We start from the raw sequence: 22,663 nt of genomic DNA, 5'->3' as shown, positions 1-22,663 counted from the left end.
TTAGTGCATTAATCCTCGTGTTTTCTTTTGATAGAACATTAATCCATATTAGAATCTAAATTCTAAACCTTGAAACGCGATAACCTAAGAAGAATTTAGAAGGAACACAATGCGCAATGTATAGAACTTGAAGCGTTGTTTGAATACCAACTTGTAGTCCAGTAGTATGTATCGTCTCCATTGATGGAAGATATTCCAAGTTCAAATTTTGTTGACGACGGTTCACAAAAAGATAGTTGAGAAATACAACTTGAATAACGTTTTAAACATAAATAATTATTAGCATTCTCGCAATGTTGTTGCCATTCCCATGTAATCTACCTACTCACAATTTTTTCTCACTCCCATCAAATATCACAGACAAACAATGTTAATATACTAACCACATCCCTTCATTTATCTCTAAATAGCATGATTGACGAAATAAAAAATAAAACGGGAGGCAAAAACCGGTTAATTTGGCTCCATACCCGAAAGCGTAAGATTCCATTTTCCCGCTCATTCAAATATTTGAAAATAACCGGCCCCAAATCCACCTCCTTCCTTTAAATAAATATCTTTTCCGCAGCTACGTACGCTCTCCGCTGCGCGCTTGCTGCTGCCGCCTTCAGATCCCAAAACCCCCAAACGCTCGTTTAAGTTTTGAAATTTGTAACCCCGCCATTTACTCAAAACCCTCCCCCTTCTTTCTTAACGGTCTTCTCTTTCTCTCTCCTCTCTCTATTTCTCTAGTCTTCTTCAGTCTTTGATCTTCATCACCTTCCCTTTCCCTCCATATTCTCTCTACAATGGCGGCTCCTGCTGCCCCCCAGTCTGGGCCTTCCACCAGGAAACACGGCTATAGCCGTAAGCAGAAGTCTCTCGGCCTCTTGTGCTCCAAGTACACATTCTCTCTCTCTCTCTCTCTCTGTGTCCAAATTTCTTGATTCTTTAATATGTTTTCTCTAACTATTCCCTTTTCAAATCGTACAGCTTCCTCGGCTTGTACAATCGCGACGGCGTTACATCCATTGGCCTCGACGACGCCGCTTCACGATTAGGTCTCCATCTTGCTCCAATCGCCGATTCGTTCATATGTTTCTGTATTCAGTTCTTTGGATCTGACGGGTTCTCGACTTGCAGGTGTTGAGAGGCGACGGATCTATGACATCGTCAATGTCTTGGAGAGCGTTGGGGTCAGTTTTTTTAAATCTTTTTCCTTTCTGAGTAGTTTTCGTGTTTTATTTAATCTCCCCCAATTTCGGTTTATTTATTTGGTTAATTTGATTTTCAGGTTCTTGCACGGAAGGCAAAGAACCAGTATTCTTGGAAAGGATTTGGGGCAATCCCTAACGCGTTACAAGAGCTCAGGGTATTTCTTTCTCACCATTTATTATTACGCTTCAGATCTGGTATTATTTTTTCTTTTATTTTTGATTTTTAACATCTGGGTCTTTGTGGGTACTTACTTGAATTTTTTATGGTATGATAGGAAGAGGGTCTAAGAGAGAATTGCATTAACTTTGCTGGCAACGACGATGCAAAGGTAATTGTTTTGGGGTTTTCTTAAGGTTTTCGAATTTATTTATTTTTAAAATTTTAATTTTCGGTTCTAATAATTCAAGATTTTGTTACTTTCCTGTTTTCACAGGTTTCAGATGATGAGGATGATGAAGAGAGATGTGGGAGTCAGCTGAACGACAAGTCCAACCCTACTGTCAATCCTCAACCTCCAGCAGACCAAAAACCAGGTAAACTTTGGTTCAGCGCTTTCAAGATTGGTCAGGTGCTTTGGATTTTGGATTTCCATATACAATTTATTGAGTCAATCTCACCGTGTAAACTATAGACTTCGCTTTTCAGTTTTTACAGCTCTGGGCTAATTGTGAGGGGATATTCAATTACTATGAATGATATTTTTGGTGATGTCCTAAGATTGTCTCTGTTATCTTGGTTGTTAATCTTTGCAGATAATAGAAGGGAAAAGTCTCTGGCGCTTCTTACGCAGAATTTCGTGAAGCTCTTTGTCTGCTCTGCTGTGAGTAAAATAGTAGATTGTTACTTGCTCATTCTATAAAACTGTGATTAGTCTAGTATGTAATTTTGGGCCATCTTTGATGTGACTGCTTGAATTTGTAGGAAGAAATGATCTCCCTTGATGATGTTGCCAAGTTATTGCTTGGGGATGCACAGAGTGCATCAGCAATGAGAAGTAATACATTTATCCTTGCTTTGTTTGCTATTGGTCATATATCACATAAAATGGAGATGAAACTCATGACTAATAATTTTTGCTCCACTTGATGAAGCAGCTAAAGTAAGGCGGATTTATGATATTGCAAATGTTTTATCCTCCATGAATCTCATTGAGAAGGTAAAAACACTTATTTAAATCCTAGATAGAAAAAAGAAATGAAACTTGCAGAATTTTAGAATTCAAAATTAGTTAACAGCTACACTTGTTTTTCGCACAAGTTGAACGTTATTTTTTCCTCATGAAAAATACAGACCCACACACCAGATACAAGGAAACCTGCATTTAAGTGGTTGGGATTGAGAGGTAAAGAGGAGAATTTGGTTCCAAACGAGTCTAGAAAAAGAGCCTTTGGTACAGATATCACAAACGTCATTTCTAAGAGGGGCAAGCTGGAATCTTCTATTGGTGGGGAGTTGGATGTGCAAAAACAAAGGCAACATGATTTGGAGGACTCAAAAGATGGTTCAAAGAGCTATCAGTTTGGTCCTTTTGCTCCTGTCACTATTGCCAGACCCGGGAACAGCAACATGAGGAGGGTTCATGACTGGGAGAAGTTGACCTCTACATATCGTCCTCAGTATCAAAACCAAGGTACCATCTCATGATTCATCATGCAGTAGATTTGAATTATAAACATAGCTGTTTTATCAATTATGATTTAGCTGTCAACGATCAATTATTTATAGGTTTAAATTCACATCAGGAAACCAAAGAAGGGGATAAGGAACTTTATTAGTTTTTATATCTACAGATGAATGATGGACCCTCATTTTCTCTTGAGAGCTCCACTTTTTCTCTTAAATGATCTATGAGTATCATCAGCCTTGGTAAACCTTTTTGATGTAGGACCAGGAGAAAATAGTGGGAGGAAGGGAAGAGAAGTGGGAAGATAATTGGGAAGAGAAAGAAACAGGACAGGAGACTAGGTGAGGGAAGAATATAATAAGAGGGAGGAACCTAGGTTTCAATTTGCAATACCAATTCAATATTCAATTATCTTCCATTAGGTTTTAACATGCTACCCAAACTCCGCATGGAAATAGAGCCAAGAAGACAACCCAACTAGCCTTAGGAAATCAACCTGTTATAGAAATAGAAATCCCAATTAAAATTAACCAGCCCCAATTGGATTCAAAATTACTAAATCAAATGTTTTGCTATATCTTGCAGCTTTGAAGGATCTGTTTTCTCATTATATGGAAGCATGGAAGTCATGGTACTCTGAAGTTGCTGGGAAGAATCCAATCCGAATTTCTTGATGCTTATCCATTTTGACATGCCCGCTTCTCCGTTTTGACATGCTCCAATTGATTCAAGGAAACCACTTCAATTCAACTCTCGTTGTAGACCTGCCAAAGAGATGGCCCCTTGTTGGATGCATTTCTCTGTGCACCATGTTAGAATGGCAATCCTCAGAACTACCACACTTAACCGTCTTAGTTTGACAGTCTCACAGATTTTTTTGTTTTTGTTGATTTTTTTTGAATTGATGGCTGGTCAGAGATGTGCATGACTGCTCATGTATGTTGTAGCACATATGTTTAGGGTGGATGGTGTAAATTCAGGTTGGAATTTCGAAGTTGGGCCAGTTATACATGACAGGTTCTCATGAGCTCATCCTTTTGAGTAAATCGTATTAGCAAATTTCTGAAGCTTGCTTGGGTTGCGGCTGCCTAGCTACTCTTTGGGTATTTACTAACCTGCTTAGTGTTCATTTTGAAAGGCTAACCATGAATCATGCAAGTTATACAAAATGGTGCAATAAGCTTACGGTGAACAAAACTCTTATGTCGGCATATCCATTTTTTCCCATATAGTTCCATATCCATACATGAACAGAAGCACAAATTCAAATATGAAAAATATAATATTTTTATTATAAATTTGCTATGAAGTTAATGGAATTACCCGCCAGCCAGGCGATATCCTAATCTCTACTATAACGGGTATTTAATTATTAATATATGTTTTTTTTACTATTTAACAATGGAATGAATTTGAAGAAATAAAATAATCTAAGAACATATTAATTTAGCTTATTCATTTATCTATTAAAAGTATATTTCCCCACACTTGACAGGAAAAGTAGCAAAGTAATAGCAGGAAGTTAATTTACAAGTGAACAATAAAGTAATAGGAATCACAGCGATGACACTAAATAAGCAATGAAATTTACATGAAGATGAGTGAGAGAGAGACAGCGTAATGTTGTTGGGTGTGGGTTTGGTCCCTCTGCTTTATCAAAGAATTATTTCTTCTTGAACACTGACATTGAGAGTCTTGTGAGGGAGGACAACGCTGTTAATAACCACCACTTCATCTTCAACTGTCACTGCTTCACCTGGATTGTCAACAAAAGTGGCATTCAGAGTCAGACATTGCGTTCTTCGAATCAATATTTTTATGATCGGAACAGGAGGAATGAACGAGAAGGAAGATAATTTACCAAGGATCGTTGTCCCCAGCTTTGAATTGTAATTCCCACTAGCCTGAAATCATAGTAGCAAACTTAGAACAAGCTTCAAATAAGAAAGAAGTTGTTCTGTTATTACCCATGTCCTCCCAAGTAGAATTTTTTTGAACTTGCCTGGACACGAGACCATCTCCCAATAGACGATTTCCATCCAACAATTGCATGAATAACGACTGCGTTGTCCTGAAAGAAAACATTATACATATGTCAACATAAGGTGACCTTGAGGGATGCATTCCATAATCTTTTCTTTTTTGTAATATACCTTAATTTCGACATTGTCGAGGATGATACAGCTTATGAGCCTCACCCCAGCTCCTATACGAGCATTTGCAGATATTGAGACATTGGGACCAATCTGTATGACCACAAAAAGTATTAATCACTGTTTACATGACAACCTAGTTATATAATTTCTAAAATGGTGGAAAAAATCACTGCAATTAGATTTGCACATAGTAAAGCCAAAATGAGAGAAAATGTACCTTTGCACTTGGATGTATTTTTGCTGATGGATGAACATAAACATCACCAATAATACTGGCACTCTTTGTACCATCCCCACTCACCAAGAGATGGGGGGTGGTGAATCGAAATTGAGAAAGATATAACCCAGAACATTTCAAGGACATTCTGCAAGTATAAACACAAAAGATTTACACTATGGTCTAGATCTATGGGGACAAGGTTACAGCAAGACAACAACTCAGAGGCAAATCTTACCCAGGAGTTTTGATCTGTTCCCAGAAGTCCAAGGTTTCATATGTGTATAACTGCTTCTTCCCCGCAAGAGGTGACAGGATGTCTTGATCCAACCTTACAAAATGTGTGGGAGCATTCCTGTTCAAGGAACTTTGTATCAGCATTTCTTTTCTATTCTTGTCTATTCAACATGTTGGAAGGCACAATAGATTTAACATTTTATTGAACAAGATCCCCCCAATCAGCAAGTGATAGACACAAACCTTGTTGCTGAATGAAGGGATTCAAAGCTGGATAGACGTCTTAAATCAGCTGAAATAACAGAAAAGATTTCAGATTTCAGCATGATGAATACCAATTCTATGAATAAGATACATCTTAATGGCAGCAATCTAAGAGTAAAAAGATTTGCTAGTGATGTAAGCTTAAACAGATAATAAGTTCCTCTAAGAAAAAGAAAGAAAAACAGATACCAAGTTCTTGTTAAAAGTTAAAACTTTCATATCACCACAGCTTAAGCACACTAGAAGCACACACAGGACAGCCTATTCACAGAGAAGGTATCACTACCTCTGTCCTTCCACTGAGTGGAAACACCCTCGATGGCATTAAAAATGTCTGGTGTAAATATGTACACACCACAATTTATCCGGTCACTGACCTGAATAAGGTAAAAGAATCAGAAAAAAAAAAAAAAAAAAAAAAAGAAGAAGAAGAAGATAAACCGAGAATTAAAATGAGCCATCCTGGAAAGAAATCCAAATTCTCCAATGGGGCTCCACAAGCGAGAGGAAATTCTGATCTCAAACTTACAAAAGTCTCAGGCTTCTCAGTGTAATGCAACAGTTCATTGGTGACTGGATCAGCTACCAGTTCCCCAAACTGATTGGCTGATTCAGCAGAAACCTTTACAAAGAAAGAAGAAAATTTAGACAAGGATAAGTTTTGTAATGGAGAACTTTACACTGCCAAAACTCAACTAGTCCATGTGTTGACCAACCTTGATCACAAGGAGCGTTCCCATACCACCGTGCTTTCTGTGAGCCTCTGCAGATATATATGTAAAAAAGGCAGAGATTAAGGGCCTGTTTGGTATTCAACTTGAATCCAATTTTTAAAACTCAAAAACAGAATTTGAGTCCAAAACAAAGAAAACCTGTTTGGTAGCCCTATTTTTAAAAACTCAAACTCAAGAACAACTAAAAAAACACCCCAATTATTAAAACAAAAATTTTCAGTTTTTTCAGTTTTTTTCTAACAATCCACAAGTTCTCAATTTTTTAAGATTTGAAAACAGTTTTCAAGTTGCATACCAAACAAGTTTTTGAATTTTAAAAATAGATTTAAGAACTCCTTATTTTTAAGAAAAATCAAAATTTTTGAGTTCCCTATTTAAATAGGATACCAAACGCACCCTAAGCTTTCTGCAATCCATTATAAATCAACAATTTTTTTTATATTAAAAAAAGCAACATGGAAATATCAAATGACAATCACAGCAACTCACGAAACACTTACCAAGCATTTCTGGAAGTGGAAAACTGCAGCAAACATCACAATTCAACAAGAAAATGTGCGACTGCATGCAACCAAAATCAGCATTTACTTTACAATGAATTGCCATAAAGTCAAAAATAACATCCAAATATGCGCATATGAGCACACATGTATGCATTGGCTCAAAGTACCTAAGAGAGCAAGCATCCACGCACACAGCATTTTAGAGAAGGAAAAGCGAAAGGAGAACTTTGGAAAAGTAAAATAAAAGGAAGAAAAAAACTAGATCAACCAAATAGAAAATAATAGGTAAAAGACAATAACCGGGCTGTCTTCCATGATCAGATCTCTGAAGTTATAAAGTCCACCAGCTGAACCATGCGGCTTGTCTTCCCTCAAATATCTAAGAGCCGCATCAACAGAATGAATGATGATCAATAAATGAAACATCAAATTCAGATCAAAATTCCAAGATCTAAATAGTAACTACAAACTAGAAAAAGAAAGCATGAGCTTACCTAACGGGGACCTTAAGCTCATTAGAGATTGAGGATACATACAATGCAAATTCACGTTCCTCATAGAAACCAATGAGAAAAATCTGCCCGAGGTTAGGAATCTGTAATTCAAAACAGTGATTTTAACTTGTATTACATAATGATAAGCTAGAAATGACACACTTTATCTACAAGAATATACCCTTTTACAAGCGGAAATTGGATGATGAACCATTGGCTGTCCAGCTAAAGGGAAAAGCGGCTTTGGAATATTCAGTGACAGTGGCCGAAATCTAGTACCTGTGGGATTGAAACTCTAATATATTAAGAAATGCGTCCTCAAAGCAAGAAGGAAATTTTAGCATAAGAATCAAATTGGAAGACTGTAAAAAAAAAAAAAAAACATGTCATAATTCCTCATTCATGATTGTAAAGCTCTCAGGATTAGAGAAGTAGGAATTGGGTGCCATTGTTGCACAAAGTATTAGACTTTGCAATAAGAATTCACAGCACTATCACCAAGATTCAAAGAAATGAAGAAAAGGGTCTCATTGTTGGATCCAAAGATCACAGTAGCTTCATACCTTTAGTGGGTCCACCCACCATGATCACAGCAACCACCTTCTCGTCTGAGCTGCCCATCCTACTACACCAATACAAACCCAGATCCCCAAAGGCAAAATTTCCTTGTGCTACAAATCCAGAAACTTGAGAATATCCAATAAACGCACGCTGGAGAAGGAGCCCAAATGCATAATTTATGTGTAAGTCTCAGGGCCACTGGTGGAAGGTTCACACTTAGGAAGCTACAGGCAATGGACAAAAATCTGTACTTTTTAACAGCTCAGACAGATAGAGAGAGAGAGAGAGAGAGAGAGAGAGTAAAATGTGTACAAGGATCCAGTAGTTGTAAAAAGAGTCGGTTGAAGTTAGAAAGGGTTGATAATATTGCAAAGAAATAAAAGGAAAGGTAGAAACTTGAAACATGACACTCGCTGTTGAGGGTCATAATACATAAATACAGACAGAGCCAAAGGAAGTTTCCGCTTGTTTTTCCCTCTGCTCTTTGGGGTTGGAGGGGGACTATTGGATTGAGACAGGGTCACTGGGCAGTCTCTCCCACTCTTCTACATTTAAGCCGTGGATAATGGGATTGTCTCTGAATTCCATTTTGGGGACCAACAAATTTCTTGGTTTCTATTTTTATGAATTTTCATGGTTTTTAGTACCTGCCCCTTACCCGGTGCTGTGAAAGTAATATTGCTCTTAATTAGTGAGGGATTGATAAAGGGCTTGTAGCTCAAGTGGCGTCTAGCATTTTAGGTTTTATGTTTGATTTCCTTCTCGCCCAATATGACTTGGTATCCCAAAAAAAAACGTGAGGGGGTTATGATGGTAATTTCACCTTACATCAACGACAAATTTTCGATTATCCACTTATGAGGAAAAAACATAGATTTTTTTTCTTCTTCTATACAATACCAATTATGATCGGAATGGCATTACATGCATGCAACATGGTTGCTATGTTACCATTCCATGCTGATAACCAAGAAGGGAAGACGGGTTGATAATATTGAATTCTAAATTCATGAATTGCACAAAATCCGATGTTGACGCAACAGGGATGAGCACATGGAATAAAAGTAGGCTGATGGGTTGGACGGACTTGGGTATTAAGTTGATAGATCAGAAAAATGTTGGGTTGCGCGTAATTTTATCATAATGATCTTCTGTTTGATTTATTGGGATATGGTCACCAAGACTTGAGAAGGCAAAAAGGTGAAAGCAGCCAGATGTTCAGAGTTTGAGAAAGATTGAAGTTTGCCTTCAACCATGTGACATCAACTCCCAAACTTAGAGGTCAATCTCTTGTATAACAAGCGACCATGAAAAAGCTATATCAATTTCGATCAACAACCCAAGACTTGAAGAAAAACTTGCCATGGATAAAGGTGACACCGCTACAATTACATCCCGTTGTATGGAAGTTCTTCAACAACACTTTGGCTAAGTGTTCCATGTGTTACAAAGTACTAACTAGTGACACTTAATTCGTATTATTTTTGAAAAGAATTTAAACAATGGTCCCCCTCTTAATAAAATAATTGGACCTTGCCCACCAGCATGCACTCCAGTTTCAATCAATCACAAAAGCTTTCTTCATCAAATTTTTTTTCTTTGGTGAAAAAGCTTTCTTCATCATTGAAATATTATATTCGCTAACAAAGTGCCTCTGAATTCAAAATATGAGTGCCGCAAAAAGCTATATGATTAACCGCAAGTCCAGCCTAAAGGTAAAGGGGATACATTAACATCCAGTTTATTATCCCTTCTTATTTCATGCATATCGGTACTTTTCACAACCCTATTGGTGGGTAAACTTTCACAGCTTTGAAGGCGACTTGTACCAACCCCAAGGTTCATCAGACACATATTGAGTAACCTGTTTCACGCTCAAGTAATTATCAAGTCCCCTGTTCAAAAGACAAAATAAACTATCATCACCATCAGCAGTTCATTGATGTTAATAAGAGGAGGTAGTCTACTTTGTCCACTTTGTCCGCATTATATTTTGCTGAAGCAACTGTCTAGTAATGTTTATCAATCTTTTATATTTAACTCGGATAAGCAACATCAAACAGAACATTATAACACAATGCTGAGAAAGCCATACCATTTCCCTAATTCACGCCCAAAACCACTTCGTTTGTTGCCTCCCCATGGAGCCTGACAGAAGCATGGTTGAGAGCAATTGATCCATACAATTCCCGCCTGAAGGGCCTGCAGAACAGCAACAAGGAGACACAACTCATAATCAAATTATGTTTCTATGATGTTGGGGCAGGATGATTCGTGGACAAAAGAAGTACAAGGAGATCTCACCTTAGAAACGCGCTCACACCTTTCTAAATCTTTTGATATGACAGCAGCGCCTAAGCCATACCTGTCAAAGTTCAATAAACTTCAGCAAAAAGCAAAAAAGAAACCAGCCGAACAAATATGCCATTATTAACTGGGAGAAAATAAGAGTCAACTTACTGTGTGTCATTTGCTAGTTCAAGAGCTTCATCTTCTGAACTAAATGTTTTGACACAAAGAACAGGTCCGAAAACTTCTTCTCTCCAAATTTGCATGGAGGTTGTTACATCAGTTATGATTGTTGGTTCGATGAAGAATCCTTTCTTTAGATGCTGCCATTTATTAATAAAATAACTCACATGTTGTGACGGATAAAGAAGCCGAATGGTCTTGATAAAACGTAAAATTTATACCTCAGGACGAGCCCCACCACTCAAAACTGTTGCACCTTCACTCTTAGCTGTTGATATGAACTTCAATATTTTCTCATACTGAAGCAGATGCAGCGAAGATTAGGTAATACTTCAATCATAAACTTGATAATGAAATTTAAATTATTTGAATTGGTTAATGCTATTAAATGTGTAATTGTTCATGTTTTTGTCTCCTAGACAAACACGAATGCATTACAATTATCACCCACAATTTGAGACATTATATACGCTAATGCATATCAAACTGTAGGGACTCTTAACCTTTATAATAAACATCAACACAATTTATCAGCCTCATAATTTGGAAATTCAAAAAGTTTGACCCAAAAAAGAAAACTTTTCAACAAACTGTTCTGCAACATAAACAGCTCTGTTCAGCATAAATATGGCAAATTTGGATAATAATTTTTTTTCCAGATAATAAAAAAATGGTTCAAGATTTGAACTTTAGTGCCCTACCCACACCCAACCCAAGACCAAAAATAATATATTATCGATGTACATAAAACTATCTAGACATGTTCACAAGATTGGAAGGATAAACAGCTCAACTCACTGAGACAACCCCCGTTTTACAAGAGTGACATCCTAAGTATCCTAAGTCCAATTCTTACATTTATAGACTTAAAAAGATAAGGGAAAAAAAAAAAAAGATGAAGAAAAAAGTATGAATTTTAGTGCTTCCCAATTGTGTAATCTGTGTTGGTGGATGTGTTACTTGAACACCCCTATCCTCCAATCCAAAATAGAGAATTAAATAATTTTTTTATATTTAAAAAAAAAAACAGATATTGTAAACAGTACACTCACCTGCCCTCCACTAACAACAGGGCCAAGCCTACAACCTTCTTCAAGAGGATCTGAAATCTTGATGTTTTTGATCCATTTCACAAGCCTGTCCAAAAACTCTGCTGCAATGTTTTCCTGAAACAAGGTGTAAGGAATTAATAATGTAGTATAAAGCTTGTCTAAGATGGCACTATGAATAAGCTTTAGGGAAACCGCATTTCAACTACAAGTGGGAAAGTGGCACAACTGATGTTGTAGCACCAAAAAGTACCATGCATGAACCCCATGATCTAAAATTGTTTGAATATACATTTAAGGATGCACCGTCATCCATGCAATGCAACTGAGAAGGAACTGACAGAAAGTGATGTAACATCTTGCTATCATACTTACATGTATTATAAGACGAGATGTTGCACTGCAGATCTGACCATTTGTCCAAAAGATACCAAAGGCAGTCCATTCAGCAGCTGTTTGAATCATAGAGTCAAAAATTATCATTACATCAGCAGTATTATACGCTTATATTTTTCTATTTTGATTTAGTTTAGATTCATAGGTTCCTAGTTCCTAATGGAAGTAATTTATTTATCTACGATACATGTGTAGAGAGTTTTAAAATTAAGCTTCAAGAATCACTTACCCTTGTCAATATCAACATCGTCAAAAACAACAATTGGGCTTTTCCCACCAAGCTCCAGTGAAACAGGCTGCCAAACCACATCAGAGAAAGTACACGAAGATCAGATGAAGAGAAATAATATCCCAAATATAATTTACCACTTATCAGATTACAAAGCCTTTAACTTACCTTCACCAGTTGAGCTGCAGCGGTCATAATCTTGCTCCCAGTAATAGTACTTCCAGTAAATGCAATCTGTTAAATATAAGTTTATTCCTATTACAGCCCCACGGCTAAAACGACCCAAAGATGTCACAAGACCCAACTAACAAATTTGCAGGATAATAACAAGATGACTTCGTAGAATTTCCAACAATAAAACTGGTACGGAAAAAAAAGAACCTTGTCAACATGGGGATGAGATGCCAAAGGAGCGCCAGCTTCATGGCCCAGTCCAGTCAGAATATTGAGGACACCGGGAGGAAGACCGACCTCTCTACACACAGCAGCTAGCTCCAAACAAGTTCTGGAATTGATTGATAACATGATGATAGGCATACAATGTGAAAAATCAACATATTGACTGAAGAAAGTACATAAAAACCAAGGAGGACTTACACAGAGGCCAACTCAGACGGCTTCAATATTGCAGCACACCCAGCAGCCAAGGCAGGAGCTACTTTCCATGTAGCCATTAACAGAGGGTAGTTCCTGAACATAATTGATGTAGAACAACATAAGCACTTCATCACCATATAAATCATTAAGATGATTCTAAGAAACACGGAATAGCTATTTACAAGATAAAAATCACAAACCTGCTAGGACCATTCAAATCCAAAATTTAAGGTTTACATATGATTATTTACTTTACAAACAGGAGCAAGCATATCTTACTAAGATTAGAAGAATATTTGTTCAACATAAAGAAGCAGCAAATACCATGGCGTAATTAACCCAACAACCCCGATGGGCTCCTTAAGAACATGACTTTTAAATTGCTCCATAGGAAGAGAAATAGAGGCCTTTTGCTGTGCATCCAAACCTTCAGCGAGGTCTGCATAGTACTCAAAGCACCCAGCAACATCATCCTACATTGCATGAGCCAGCAAATAAGGCCTTATGCGTGATAAATAACAATTCAAATTGTCAGAGAATCACAAGCATACCACGTCCCATGCTGCTTCATCCAGTGGTTTTCCACAATCAATTGCTTCAAGTTTTGCTAGCTCAGATTTTCTCTCTGTTATCTGCAGGCAAACAAAAACACTAAAAGCTTTAGACATCTAAAATGGGGCCAAACAGCTTTGAGCTCCATTCTGTTTTGGCATCCAATTCAAGACCTTCATTTTGTTGTTGCTAAGATTCAAGACCAGATTAATTTCAATAACAACCAGATAGTCAGAGACAATACCTTAGCAGCAATAGCTCGCAAATACTTGGCACGAACTGCTCCGGATGCCGAGGCCCAATCTCTTCCCTTGTTCCTGGCAAGGGCTCTCCGAGCAGCCTCCACCGCAAGCTCCACATCTTCAGCAGTAGCTGCAGGAACACTCCCTACAGCACATCCCACAACCCGTTCATATATCAGATTTAATTTAATTAAGTCAGATTACAAAAGCCACAAGTTCATTTCCATTATTTTCCGTGTGAATACAGATAGCATAGGAAGTTGGAAAAAAAAATAAAAAATCTTGGATCTCTCCATTAGAAGATCAAGCAAGAGTCGAATACCCCACATTCCATGTTTACTAATCCCCCAAATTGGTTGCTGTGAAAGTGGATAAATGGAACAATAAGATGAAAAAGGTCTGAAAAAATCTAAAACGCCCAACTGAATAAAATGTTTTATGCAAAACCAGTTATGGGTTAGTAAACAGAGCCAAGCTTCCAACTTTACAAAAAAGAGTAAGTTGACAACTCAGATTAGTTCTGTTTTTTTATCTTCTTTTTGCTCAATTTCTTCAGCTACCAAATACATCAAAGTATCAAACGCGATGTTTAAACAGTAAATCAAATTAGAACACAAATGATTTAATTAATAAAATGCATAGAGAGAGAGAGAGAGAGAGAGAGAGAGAGAGAGAGAAAGAGACCAATGATTTCTTCGCTAGCAGGGTTGATGATGGGTATGCGTTTCTTGAGGACTGGTTCTCTCCACTCACCGTCGATGAATAGCAGCCGAGTCGGTATTTGGATCGCCATTTTCAGCTCTCTCTCTCTCTCTCTCTCTCTCTCTCTCTCTCTCCCCAACTATAAGCTCTGACTGTGAAGCTTTTTGGCCAAACGGGTAGTGATCAACTCAGCAGAGTGAGCTGAGCACCTACGTGATATGACGTGATGTGATGGGCTTTTTTGAGAATTTAGTTTATGAAAGGAAACGAGCCCAAATTATGCATAAATCTTCTTTCTTTTTTGGTTTTTCAGAAAAAACTCTTCTTCTTTTTTAGTCAATAAATTAAATTATGCTTAAATCTATACGTAACGCTCAAAGCCACTGCCACCGGCACAACGGGTAGCCTGCGTGAGCCTCTTGGGATAGTTTTGTTTGTATGTGTTGGAAAGTCTTTACCTTTTCACATTTTTACATAAATTGTAAAACTTGCTTCATGAAAAGAAAAAATAACCAATACCACAGAACAGAACAACTTAATATAGTGGAAGCAACACTATTATATAGTAATTTTTCTAAGGTTCAGTTCAGTACATATATTTAACCCTTCTTATTTTCTGTATAACAGTTCGCTACATTTGTGGGTTTTTTTTTTTTTCTTCCCAATTCGATTCGATTTCGGGGTACTATTTCATGGCTTTGAAGGCGACTTGAACCAACCCCAAGGTTGATCAGATACATACTGAGTCACCTGTTTCACGCTCAAGTAGAGATGAAGTCCCCTGTTGATCAAAAGATAAATATATCATTATCACCATCAGCAGAGCAGCTCATTGATTTTTATAGCACACACAATTCAGCATTTGATGAAACAGAAGATTATAATTGACACAATGCAATGCTGAGGAAGGCATGTACCATTCTCCTAATTCGCGGCCGAAACCACTTCGTTTAATGCCTCCCCATGGAGCCTGAATGAAGGATGGTTGTGAGCAATTGATCCAGACAATTCCTGCCTGAAGGGCCTGCAGAGTACAGCAACAGAAGAAACAAAATTCATGATAATCAAAATGCTGCCTTTTATTTCATGAAGACTTTTGGAGCAAAGAAAAGAGAGTCTCACTCTCACCTTAGAAAAGCGCTCACACCTTTCTGAATCTTTTGACATCACAGCAGCGCCTAAGCCATAACTGTCAAAGATCAACAAAATGTCATGTCAGTAAAAGAAAAAAAAGGGTTCCTGATCAAACCATATATATTAAGAGTCAACTCACTAGGTATCATTTGCTAATTCAAGAGCTTCCTCTTCTGAACCAAATGTTTTTACACAAAGAACAGGTCCAAAAACTTCTTCTCTCCAAATTTGCATCGAGGCTGTTACGTCGGTTATGATGGTTGGTTCAATGAAGAACCCTTTCTTTAGATGCTGCCATCATCCATTTATAAAATGACTCAGCAAACGTGTTCATGTTGTGACAAATCAAGAAACAAAATGGTCTTGATAGTTAAGAAACAGGTTTATTTATACCTCAGGACGACCCCCACCAAACGCAACTTTTGCTCCTTCACTTTTAGCTGTTGAGATGAACTTCAATATTTTCTCGTACTGCAGCAGATTCAGTGAAGATTAGATAGTATTTAGGTCATAACTTTATCAGAAAATGAGTAGATGCTACTAAATGTGAAACTTGAAAAAATTTGGATCATAAACGGGCTCATTTACCTGCCCTCTACTAACAACAGGACCAAGCCTACAACCTTCATCCATAGGATCTGAAACCTTGATGTTTTTGCACCATTTCAAAAGCCTGTCCATAAACTCTGCTGCAATTCTTTCCTAAAAAAAGGTGCAAGAATTTGACACAAAAAATAGCATGCATGAACCCTATAGTCAAGAGTAGTTTGAATTCACATGTAATAAATTAACTGCTTAGTTCTAAAAGATGCAGAATCATTCATCCATGTATCTCAGAAGGGACTAACAGAAAGTGATGTAGCAGCTCGCTATAGTACTTACATGCACTATAAGACGGGAGGTTGCGCTGCAAATCTGACCATTTGTCAAAAAGATGCCAAAGCAGGTCCATTCCACAGCTGTTTCATTGAATCATAGAGCAGAACGTTATGGTTACAGTACCAGCAGTTATATCTATATGCTTATTGTTTCTCTAACATGATTTGATTTAGATGCACAGATTCCATTCGGATGTACACAACTAATTTCGAATGGAAGTAATTTATATTCGAGAAACATGTGTGGAGAGTGGAGAGACTTAAAATGAGGCTTCAGGAGGCACTAACCCTTCTCAATATCAACATCCTCAAAAACAACAATTGGGCTTTTTCCACCAAGCTCCAGTGAAACAGGCTACACAACATAGGCGAAAGTTTATAAAGATCAAATGAAGAGAATGAATTTCACAAACATGATTGACTAATTTCAGCATTAGATAGCTTCCAACATATACCTTGACCAATTGAGCTGCAGCTGCCATAATCTTGCTCCCAGTGATAGTACTTCCAGTAAATGCAACCTGTCGGATATGAATCAATTTTGCGATTACAGCCTATATAACAACTCAAAGATATCTTACAATTACCAAATTTTCAGCATATATAACAAGACTCAAATTTGCAGAAATTCCAAGAACAGAATTAGCAGTAAAGAAAAAGCTGAACCTTATCAACATGGGGATGAGATGCCAAAGGAGCGCCAGCTTCCTGGCCCAGTCCAGTCAGAATATTGAGGACACCGGGAGGAAGACCGACCTTTATACACACCTCAGCTAGCTCCAAACAAGTTCTGGAATCGATTGATAACATGATGATAGGCATACAATGTGCAAAATCAACATAAGAACTGAACAAAGTTTAGTACATGTAAACCGAACATGACCTACATAGATGCCAACTCAGATGGTTTCAGTATAGCAGCACACCCAGCAGCCAAGGCAGGAGCTACTTTCCATGCAGCCATCAATAAAGGGTAGTTCCTTAACATAAAAATAAAAAATAAGCACTTGGTTACCATATAAATCATTAAGATGCTTCTTAGTTGCACTGAAAGGCCACCTACAAGATAAAACTCCAAATTATCCAAAGATCATCTTACCAACTTTTAGGACCATTCAAAATCCAAAAGGTTTACCAATAGATGATTAGAACTTACTTTGCTACAAGTTATTGCAACCATCAAGCAAGCAAATGTTACTAAAATAAAGTGCTTAATTGTTTAACATAAAGAAGCAGAAAATACCCTCTCTTTTTTTTAAAAAAAAAGCAGCAGAAAATACCATGCTGTAATCAACCCAACAACCCCAATCGGTTCCTGAAGAACATGAGATTTAAAATTCTCCGCAGGAAGAGAAATAGGAGCCTTTTCCTTTGCATCCAAACCTTCAGCAAGGCCTGCATAGTATTCAAAACACCCGGCAACCTCATCCTGCATTCCATTCCATTATGTGGCAACAAATAAGGGCCTTGTGCATGATGAAATAACAATTCAAAGTTGTCACAAAATCACAAGCATACTATGTCAGAGGTCGTTTCATCCAGTGGTTTTCCACTATCAATTGCTTCAAGTTTGGCTAGCTCAGATTTTCTTTCTTTTATCTGCATGAAATTTAAAAAATAAATAAAACACTCCAAAACAGGACCAAAGACATAAGAATGAATCAAAATCCATGCTCTTTAATACCTTAGAAGCAATAGCACGCAAATACTTGGCACGAACCGCCCCAGACGCGGAGGACCAATCTCTACCCTTGTTCCTGGCCAGGGCTTTTCGAGCAGCCTCCACTGCAATCTCCACATCTTCAGCAGTTGCTGCAGGAATATCCCCTGCATCGTCACACATTCCATACACAACCCCATTTCTTCACATTCCGAATTTCAGCCAAGTTGACATTTAGTTAAGAGAAAGTAAACCAACTTGGAAAACAAACCCACAAATCAATATTTCAATTAATCAATAAAAATGCACATCTATATAGAGACCAATGGTTTCTTCAGTGGCAGGGTTGATGATGGGGATGCGTTTCTTGAGTGCTGGTTCTCGCCACTCGCCATTGATGAATAACTGCCGGTTCGGTATTTGGGTCGCCATTTCCAGCTCTCTCTCTCTCTCTCTCTCTCTCTCTCTCTCTCTCTCTCTCTTCCAAAAGCTATAGATTGTTGTTGCCTTGCCTTTACTTGTTCTTGTTGTTGTAGTTTGTATTGGCTCTCACTTGGATCAGAGTTGACAATGCCTATTATTAGTACTAGCCTAGCCACTCAGTCTTCTCTTAACGTCTCAATCTCTCAATGTGCGGATCGCGTGAAGAGGTCTGAAAACTCGAACAAGAAGACGACATTTCAGGCTTTTACAATGTTTCACCAAAAGAGAGCTGCCTTGAGTTTTCGCGGGAGGAGGATCTTTCTTTTCTTAATCTGTTGTTTACTAATTAATTATTTCTTTAATTACGGATTTCCCAAAAAGAGCAACATTGGGCTTGTCAATCAGCAGCTCAGCCCACATTGACAAACGTTGCTTCAAATTTGCAAGAAAAATAAAAGCCCAAAATAGCAAATTTGGAAAATATAGAGGGATCCATTTTATTTTACGTCCAAAATAGAAAATGAACAAAATTTGATGATTTTCTATATATACATTTATATCTTTACGGCCAATAACACAATGATACGTGAAAAATTATTAACTTATCTCACATGTCATTTTTTCACTAACTTATCTCACATGTCATTGCATCATTCATCGTAAATAGCAAAAGTGATATCTCCGTCGTATGAAAGTCTTTCTCAAACAAATAAGCTTATAGATTTTAATTTTATTTTAATTTTCCTTGTTAGGTGGTAATTATCAATTAATTACCAGAACGGAACAAATCAAACCCTATAAACGAAACGAAAAGAAAAGAAAATGTCAATCAGATTCATCCATCGTCAAAACAGAGATGACTTGCTTGACTGCAAGAACACAACAACAAAAAGAAGAACAAAATATATATTATATGATTAATTACATGTAAAATCATGCAATGATGTTTATTTTGTACAAACAAACGAATAGAATGAAGAAAGAGAAAAAAAAAAACCTAAAAAGATGAAAAGAAATTAAAAACGAAGATTAAAACTCTGTATCTGCAGAGGTCTCTGCCTCAATGAACAATCTGCTATTTCTTCTGGCACTTTTGTTTGATCCATTGAAACCCAGCGGAGGCCCCTTCCTTGACCTTTTTAGCGCCGGTGGAAGCCACCGCCTTTGTTTTGACGAGGCCTTCGCCGACCTTTTGCTTGCACTTGGCGGTGGTTCCGCCGCCTTTGACCACGACGGGGTAGGAGGAGTTGCTGTTGTAATCCCACTGATCGGCCCAGGAGGCCTCGTAATTGTTAGCTTTGTCTCCGTTCATTGTCTCAATCTGAAGAAATTAATGAAGCCCTAATTGCGTAGCCGATTGAAGATCCGAGATTCTGAGAAGAAGAGAAAAGAAGAAGGTTGAGTTTTGGGAGGATAGATTAGAATTCTCTGGAGACGAAGGGGTTTAAGATGAGGATTTCTATTTTATTATCATAAAAACGCAAACGAAAGCTCTTTATAGGAGTTGGTCCAACTTTAGGAAATATAGAACTGTAGGGGAGATTGGACCAATCTTAAATTGGGACGCGTTCTGGAGACGACCCAAAATGGGAAATCAATTTATATAAAGGGATTGAAACACGCGGGCCTGATTTGTATGAGAAGTCAGCAATTTCCACGTTTCCCTTCTTGTTTTGACAACAATACTCTTATTAGCTCATCAACTTGAAAAGACAAGAATGCCCTTATCACTTCGATTATAAATAAAATCAAGACACACCTCAAACCAAACATAAAAACTCACATATGGCTTATGGAAGAATTTGACTGTTTTCTTTCTCTTGATGTATAATGGAATATTCATAATGAGTAGTCTGAGTAATAATAAGTACACGATATTTGTTGATTATATTGCTTATCATATCTTTAATGGATGAGATTTTTTCTTTATAAGTGAGTGACATATTTATATGAAAACGGTTGTAATTTCATTTTTTATTTTAGATTATTTTCTTTCAAGTGCTTTTTTATTGACAAAATTGTATTGAAGGTAATTTGTTTTTGACGTTTAACATACGTGTTTTCAATATAATTTGATTCCCTTTGGATGAATGGCTATATACTCATGGGACCACACTAATCATTATTATCTTCTTCTACTATTTACTAGTACATAACCATTAAAATTAAATCAAACAATATCATGGGGTATTATCAAATTTTTAATATAACGCTACTGTCACGTAATATCATCAATTCACCTATATTATAACATGTAAATTAATAATGTTACGTGATGATATCACGGTCACAAGCCCTAACTCCTTTCTTTAGGTTTATGAATTTGCAACTCACAAGGGTAATATTGCAAATTCGCTTGACTTAACTGTAGATTTCCACATGCCTTCTGGAATCATCCAGAACAAGAACTTTTGACCACAAACTCTCACCACCCCTACAAAGTCCAAAAAAAAAAAAAAAAGAATAAGAAAAGGCCCAAAAAGTCCAATATTCTTGGCGGCCTCCTTTTCCTACTCCTCCGTTATGCTCATGACCTCGAAGCTTCATGGTCCATTTTTTCAATACGAATGAAAAAGAACCGTGGCCGGTGGTGGTATTATATTTCCAAGTCAAATATACAGCCTTTCACTCAAACAATTTTTATAAAGGTAGCTCAGCTCCTCCTCCTCCATCTGATTATTCATATGTAAGTATAACTTGTAATTGTGGCTTCCGTGGCTTCAACCAATCGTAACCTGTTAAGTAAAGACTTCATTTTTTTCCTTGATAAAATGTTTTAAAATCAATTATATATATTTTATGACAAATCTAAATGTGAATTAGGCCAGTTGTTCAATATAGCATTTAATAATTAGACACAGTGACAGAAAGTTTAAAAATTCGTCGTTGGAAGTTAAAAATTGAAAATTTTAAAAAAATAATCAAGAAGAAGTTTTCCCCAACTAAATTAGGGATAAAAGTTAAACATTTAGACAAATGGTGTGGACTATATATGTGACCACACATACAAACATTGAAACATGTCCTTGTCTTGAGCTTTCACCAAAGACAAAGAGGTACACAACTGCAAATCCAAATCTGCCATGCCCTGCCTCGTGTAATCCTCATGTACCATGTACGTAAAGAAAACAAAAACCAAATATATCAGCAGCAATTACGTTCAAGTTGTAGAAAAGTAGAAAATAATAAAATATAAGTAGCGGATATAAACAAGATCTCTAGCTAACAACACTCATAAACTCGACTTACTTGTTGCTGGAGCTTTTGCTTTCTTTGTGTTATGCTGTTTTGCTTTTCTTTGACCTCTGTTAGTCTTTGCTCTAGGATGCAGAAAATGCAGGGGGAGGAAGGATGCAGGAAGAAGAAGGTGGTAAATTTAAAGGATGCAGAAAATGCAGTGAGGGATGAAAATGGAGCACCCTAACTTCAATCTAACCGTTCAGAAATGATAGCATCCTAAATCTACGGTGGCTGGCTTGGGTGCATGTATGGACGGTAGGTGGATGCACTCAAAGCCTTGGTAGAAAATTGATTGTCAAACCATTTATAAATTGAAGCACAAGGGAGTTTAGGGTTGGGTATGTAAATTTCGGACGTAGGCGACCGCCTAGCGCCGAATTTTCAAATTAGTTAAGTTGGTTGATACTTGATACAATTTACAAGCATAAAATGACTCTCTAGCCTTACGTTTTACCTCCAAAGCTTTTCGCGCTTTTTCCAAAGGCGCTTACGACTCCATTCCCAGTTCGTTCCACCCAACAGGCTTTTCACAAAGTTCTCACTTGTCGTCCTGCATCAGTCTCAGCCTCCGATGATGTCTTCACTTGGGACGACGTCGTTAGAATATCCAAACCGGAAACCCTTCCGATGACCCTTCAGATCTTAGGGGCTACTTGGAAAAGATCAAAATCTACAATCGCGCTTTCCTTGATAAGTTATACAATACATGCATGGCTATGTGTCATGGCTATGTGTAGAACAATTATCTTATCCTATGGTCGAATCTGGAATCGATGGTTACGTGCATGGCTATGTGTCACATTCTTTGCTATGTGAATCACTTACTTCATGGGCATGGCTCAATTCTCGTCTTCAGCTTCTTGTGAGAGCAACCAGGAGAGGTGCTCAGACTCCTGGCTGGCCCAATTGGTCTAAGAATGATCTAAGAATAACACATGTGAGAGATAAGCATGCTTATATCCCAGAAAATAAGCCATTCCTCCTTTGTTTCCCCTTTACCCATTGATTTCTTTACCCATTGATTTCTCGCGCTCTCTCTCAACTCTCGCCGCCAAAATCAGCAACAACCCACGCTTGGTTTGGTTTGCCTTCTGAGATGTCT

At 37.5% G+C, this 22,663-nt stretch overlaps 4 protein-coding genes across 5 annotated transcripts; 1 reads left to right on the top strand and 3 right to left on the bottom strand.

Moving 5' to 3' along the window:
• Window positions 1-574: 574 nt before the first annotated feature.
• Window positions 575-3,888, top strand: LOC117629194 (E2F transcription factor-like E2FE). Of its 2 annotated transcripts, none has more exons than XM_034361702.1 (11): window positions 575-880; window positions 973-1,040; window positions 1,123-1,175; window positions 1,274-1,351; window positions 1,472-1,525; window positions 1,631-1,730; window positions 1,950-2,017; window positions 2,119-2,191; window positions 2,292-2,353; window positions 2,488-2,827; window positions 3,407-3,888. In XM_034361702.1, the coding sequence occupies exons 1-11, from the start codon at window positions 789-791 to the stop codon at window positions 3,493-3,495; spliced, it is 1,077 nt and encodes a 358-aa protein (XP_034217593.1). In that variant the 5' UTR covers window positions 575-788; the 3' UTR covers window positions 3,496-3,888. The 2 variants fall into 2 exon arrangements, with proteins under 2 accessions (XP_034217593.1, XP_034217592.1); XM_034361701.1 differs by having other exon boundaries at window positions 685-880; window positions 2,289-2,353.
• A 445-nt stretch (window positions 3,889-4,333) lies between these two features.
• LOC117629193 (mannose-1-phosphate guanyltransferase alpha-like) lies at window positions 4,334-8,416 on the bottom strand. Its single transcript, XM_034361700.1, has 15 exons — window positions 7,990-8,416; window positions 7,608-7,705; window positions 7,427-7,527; window positions 7,233-7,311; window positions 6,930-6,990; window positions 6,412-6,458; window positions 6,225-6,317; window positions 5,982-6,072; window positions 5,675-5,723; window positions 5,433-5,549; window positions 5,195-5,342; window positions 4,975-5,067; window positions 4,824-4,892; window positions 4,683-4,725; window positions 4,334-4,577 (listed from the first exon to the last, which is right to left on the bottom strand). The coding sequence occupies exons 1-15, from the start codon at window positions 8,045-8,047 to the stop codon at window positions 4,477-4,479; spliced, it is 1,248 nt and encodes a 415-aa protein (XP_034217591.1). The 5' UTR covers window positions 8,048-8,416; the 3' UTR covers window positions 4,334-4,476.
• A 1,127-nt stretch (window positions 8,417-9,543) lies between these two features.
• LOC117629192 (betaine aldehyde dehydrogenase 1, chloroplastic) lies at window positions 9,544-14,546 on the bottom strand. The gene is made up of 15 exons (XM_034361699.1): window positions 14,209-14,546; window positions 13,527-13,669; window positions 13,282-13,362; window positions 13,055-13,203; window positions 12,731-12,823; window positions 12,515-12,638; window positions 12,302-12,367; window positions 12,134-12,200; window positions 11,884-11,960; window positions 11,512-11,625; window positions 10,681-10,758; window positions 10,448-10,599; window positions 10,292-10,352; window positions 10,083-10,189; window positions 9,544-9,882 (listed from the first exon to the last, which is right to left on the bottom strand). The coding sequence occupies exons 1-15, from the start codon at window positions 14,315-14,317 to the stop codon at window positions 9,792-9,794; spliced, it is 1,512 nt and encodes a 503-aa protein (XP_034217590.1). The 5' UTR covers window positions 14,318-14,546; the 3' UTR covers window positions 9,544-9,791.
• Window positions 14,547-14,916: 370 nt separating this feature from the next.
• Window positions 14,917-18,330, bottom strand: LOC117627766 (betaine aldehyde dehydrogenase 1, chloroplastic-like). The gene is made up of 15 exons (XM_034359999.1): window positions 18,222-18,330; window positions 17,923-18,065; window positions 17,757-17,837; window positions 17,519-17,667; window positions 17,126-17,218; window positions 16,905-17,028; window positions 16,694-16,759; window positions 16,527-16,593; window positions 16,243-16,319; window positions 15,949-16,062; window positions 15,754-15,831; window positions 15,500-15,651; window positions 15,355-15,415; window positions 15,144-15,250; window positions 14,917-15,007 (listed from the first exon to the last, which is right to left on the bottom strand). The coding sequence occupies exons 1-15, from the start codon at window positions 18,328-18,330 to the stop codon at window positions 14,917-14,919; spliced, it is 1,512 nt and encodes a 503-aa protein (XP_034215890.1).
• Window positions 18,331-22,663: the final 4,333 nt, after the last annotated feature.

Source organism: Prunus dulcis, chromosome 5, assembly GCF_902201215.1.
Source record: "Prunus dulcis chromosome 5, ALMONDv2, whole genome shotgun sequence".
NCBI lineage: Eukaryota > Viridiplantae > Streptophyta > Magnoliopsida > Rosales > Rosaceae > Prunus > Prunus dulcis.
The sequence above is the reverse complement of the archived record's forward strand: the minus strand, read 5'-3'. Positions and strand labels throughout refer to the sequence as shown.

Bases quoted from the DNA above. Each gene is read 5' to 3' on its own strand.
- LOC117629192 (XM_034361699.1), bottom strand. From the start codon at position 14,317: ATGGCGATCCAAATACCGACTCGGCTGCTATTCATCGACGGTGAGTGG. The intron at 11,961-12,133 runs GTAAGTGATTCT...TGATTCAAACAG, and splicing joins CGATGTTGATATTGACAAGG to CTGCTGAATGGACTGCCTTT. The intron at 10,600-10,680 runs GTATAAATTTTA...AATAAATGGCAG, and splicing joins GTGGTGGGGCTCGTCCTGAG to CATCTAAAGAAAGGATTCTT.
- LOC117629193 (XM_034361700.1), bottom strand. From the start codon at position 8,047: ATGGGCAGCTCAGACGAGAAGGTGGTTGCTGTGATCATGGTGGGTGGA. The intron at 5,068-5,194 runs GTACATTTTCTC...GTGGTCATACAG, and splicing joins AAATACATCCAAGTGCAAAG to ATTGGTCCCAATGTCTCAAT. The intron at 4,578-4,682 runs GTAAATTATCTT...TTGACAATCCAG, and splicing joins GCTGGGGACAACGATCCTTG to GTGAAGCAGTGACAGTTGAA.
- LOC117629194 (XM_034361701.1), top strand. From the start codon at position 789: ATGGCGGCTCCTGCTGCCCCCCAGTCTGGGCCTTCCACCAGGAAACAC. The intron at 1,041-1,122 runs GTCTCCATCTTG...CTCGACTTGCAG, and splicing joins CGACGCCGCTTCACGATTAG to GTGTTGAGAGGCGACGGATC. The intron at 1,731-1,949 runs GTAAACTTTGGT...TAATCTTTGCAG, and splicing joins TCCAGCAGACCAAAAACCAG to ATAATAGAAGGGAAAAGTCT.
- LOC117627766 (XM_034359999.1), bottom strand. From the start codon at position 18,330: ATGGCGACCCAAATACCGAACCGGCAGTTATTCATCAATGGCGAGTGG. The intron at 18,066-18,221 runs GTCTCTATATAG...GTGACGATGCAG, and splicing joins TGCCACTGAAGAAACCATTG to GGGATATTCCTGCAGCAACT. The intron at 15,652-15,753 runs GTATAAATAAAC...GGATGATGGCAG, and splicing joins TTGGTGGGGGTCGTCCTGAG to CATCTAAAGAAAGGGTTCTT.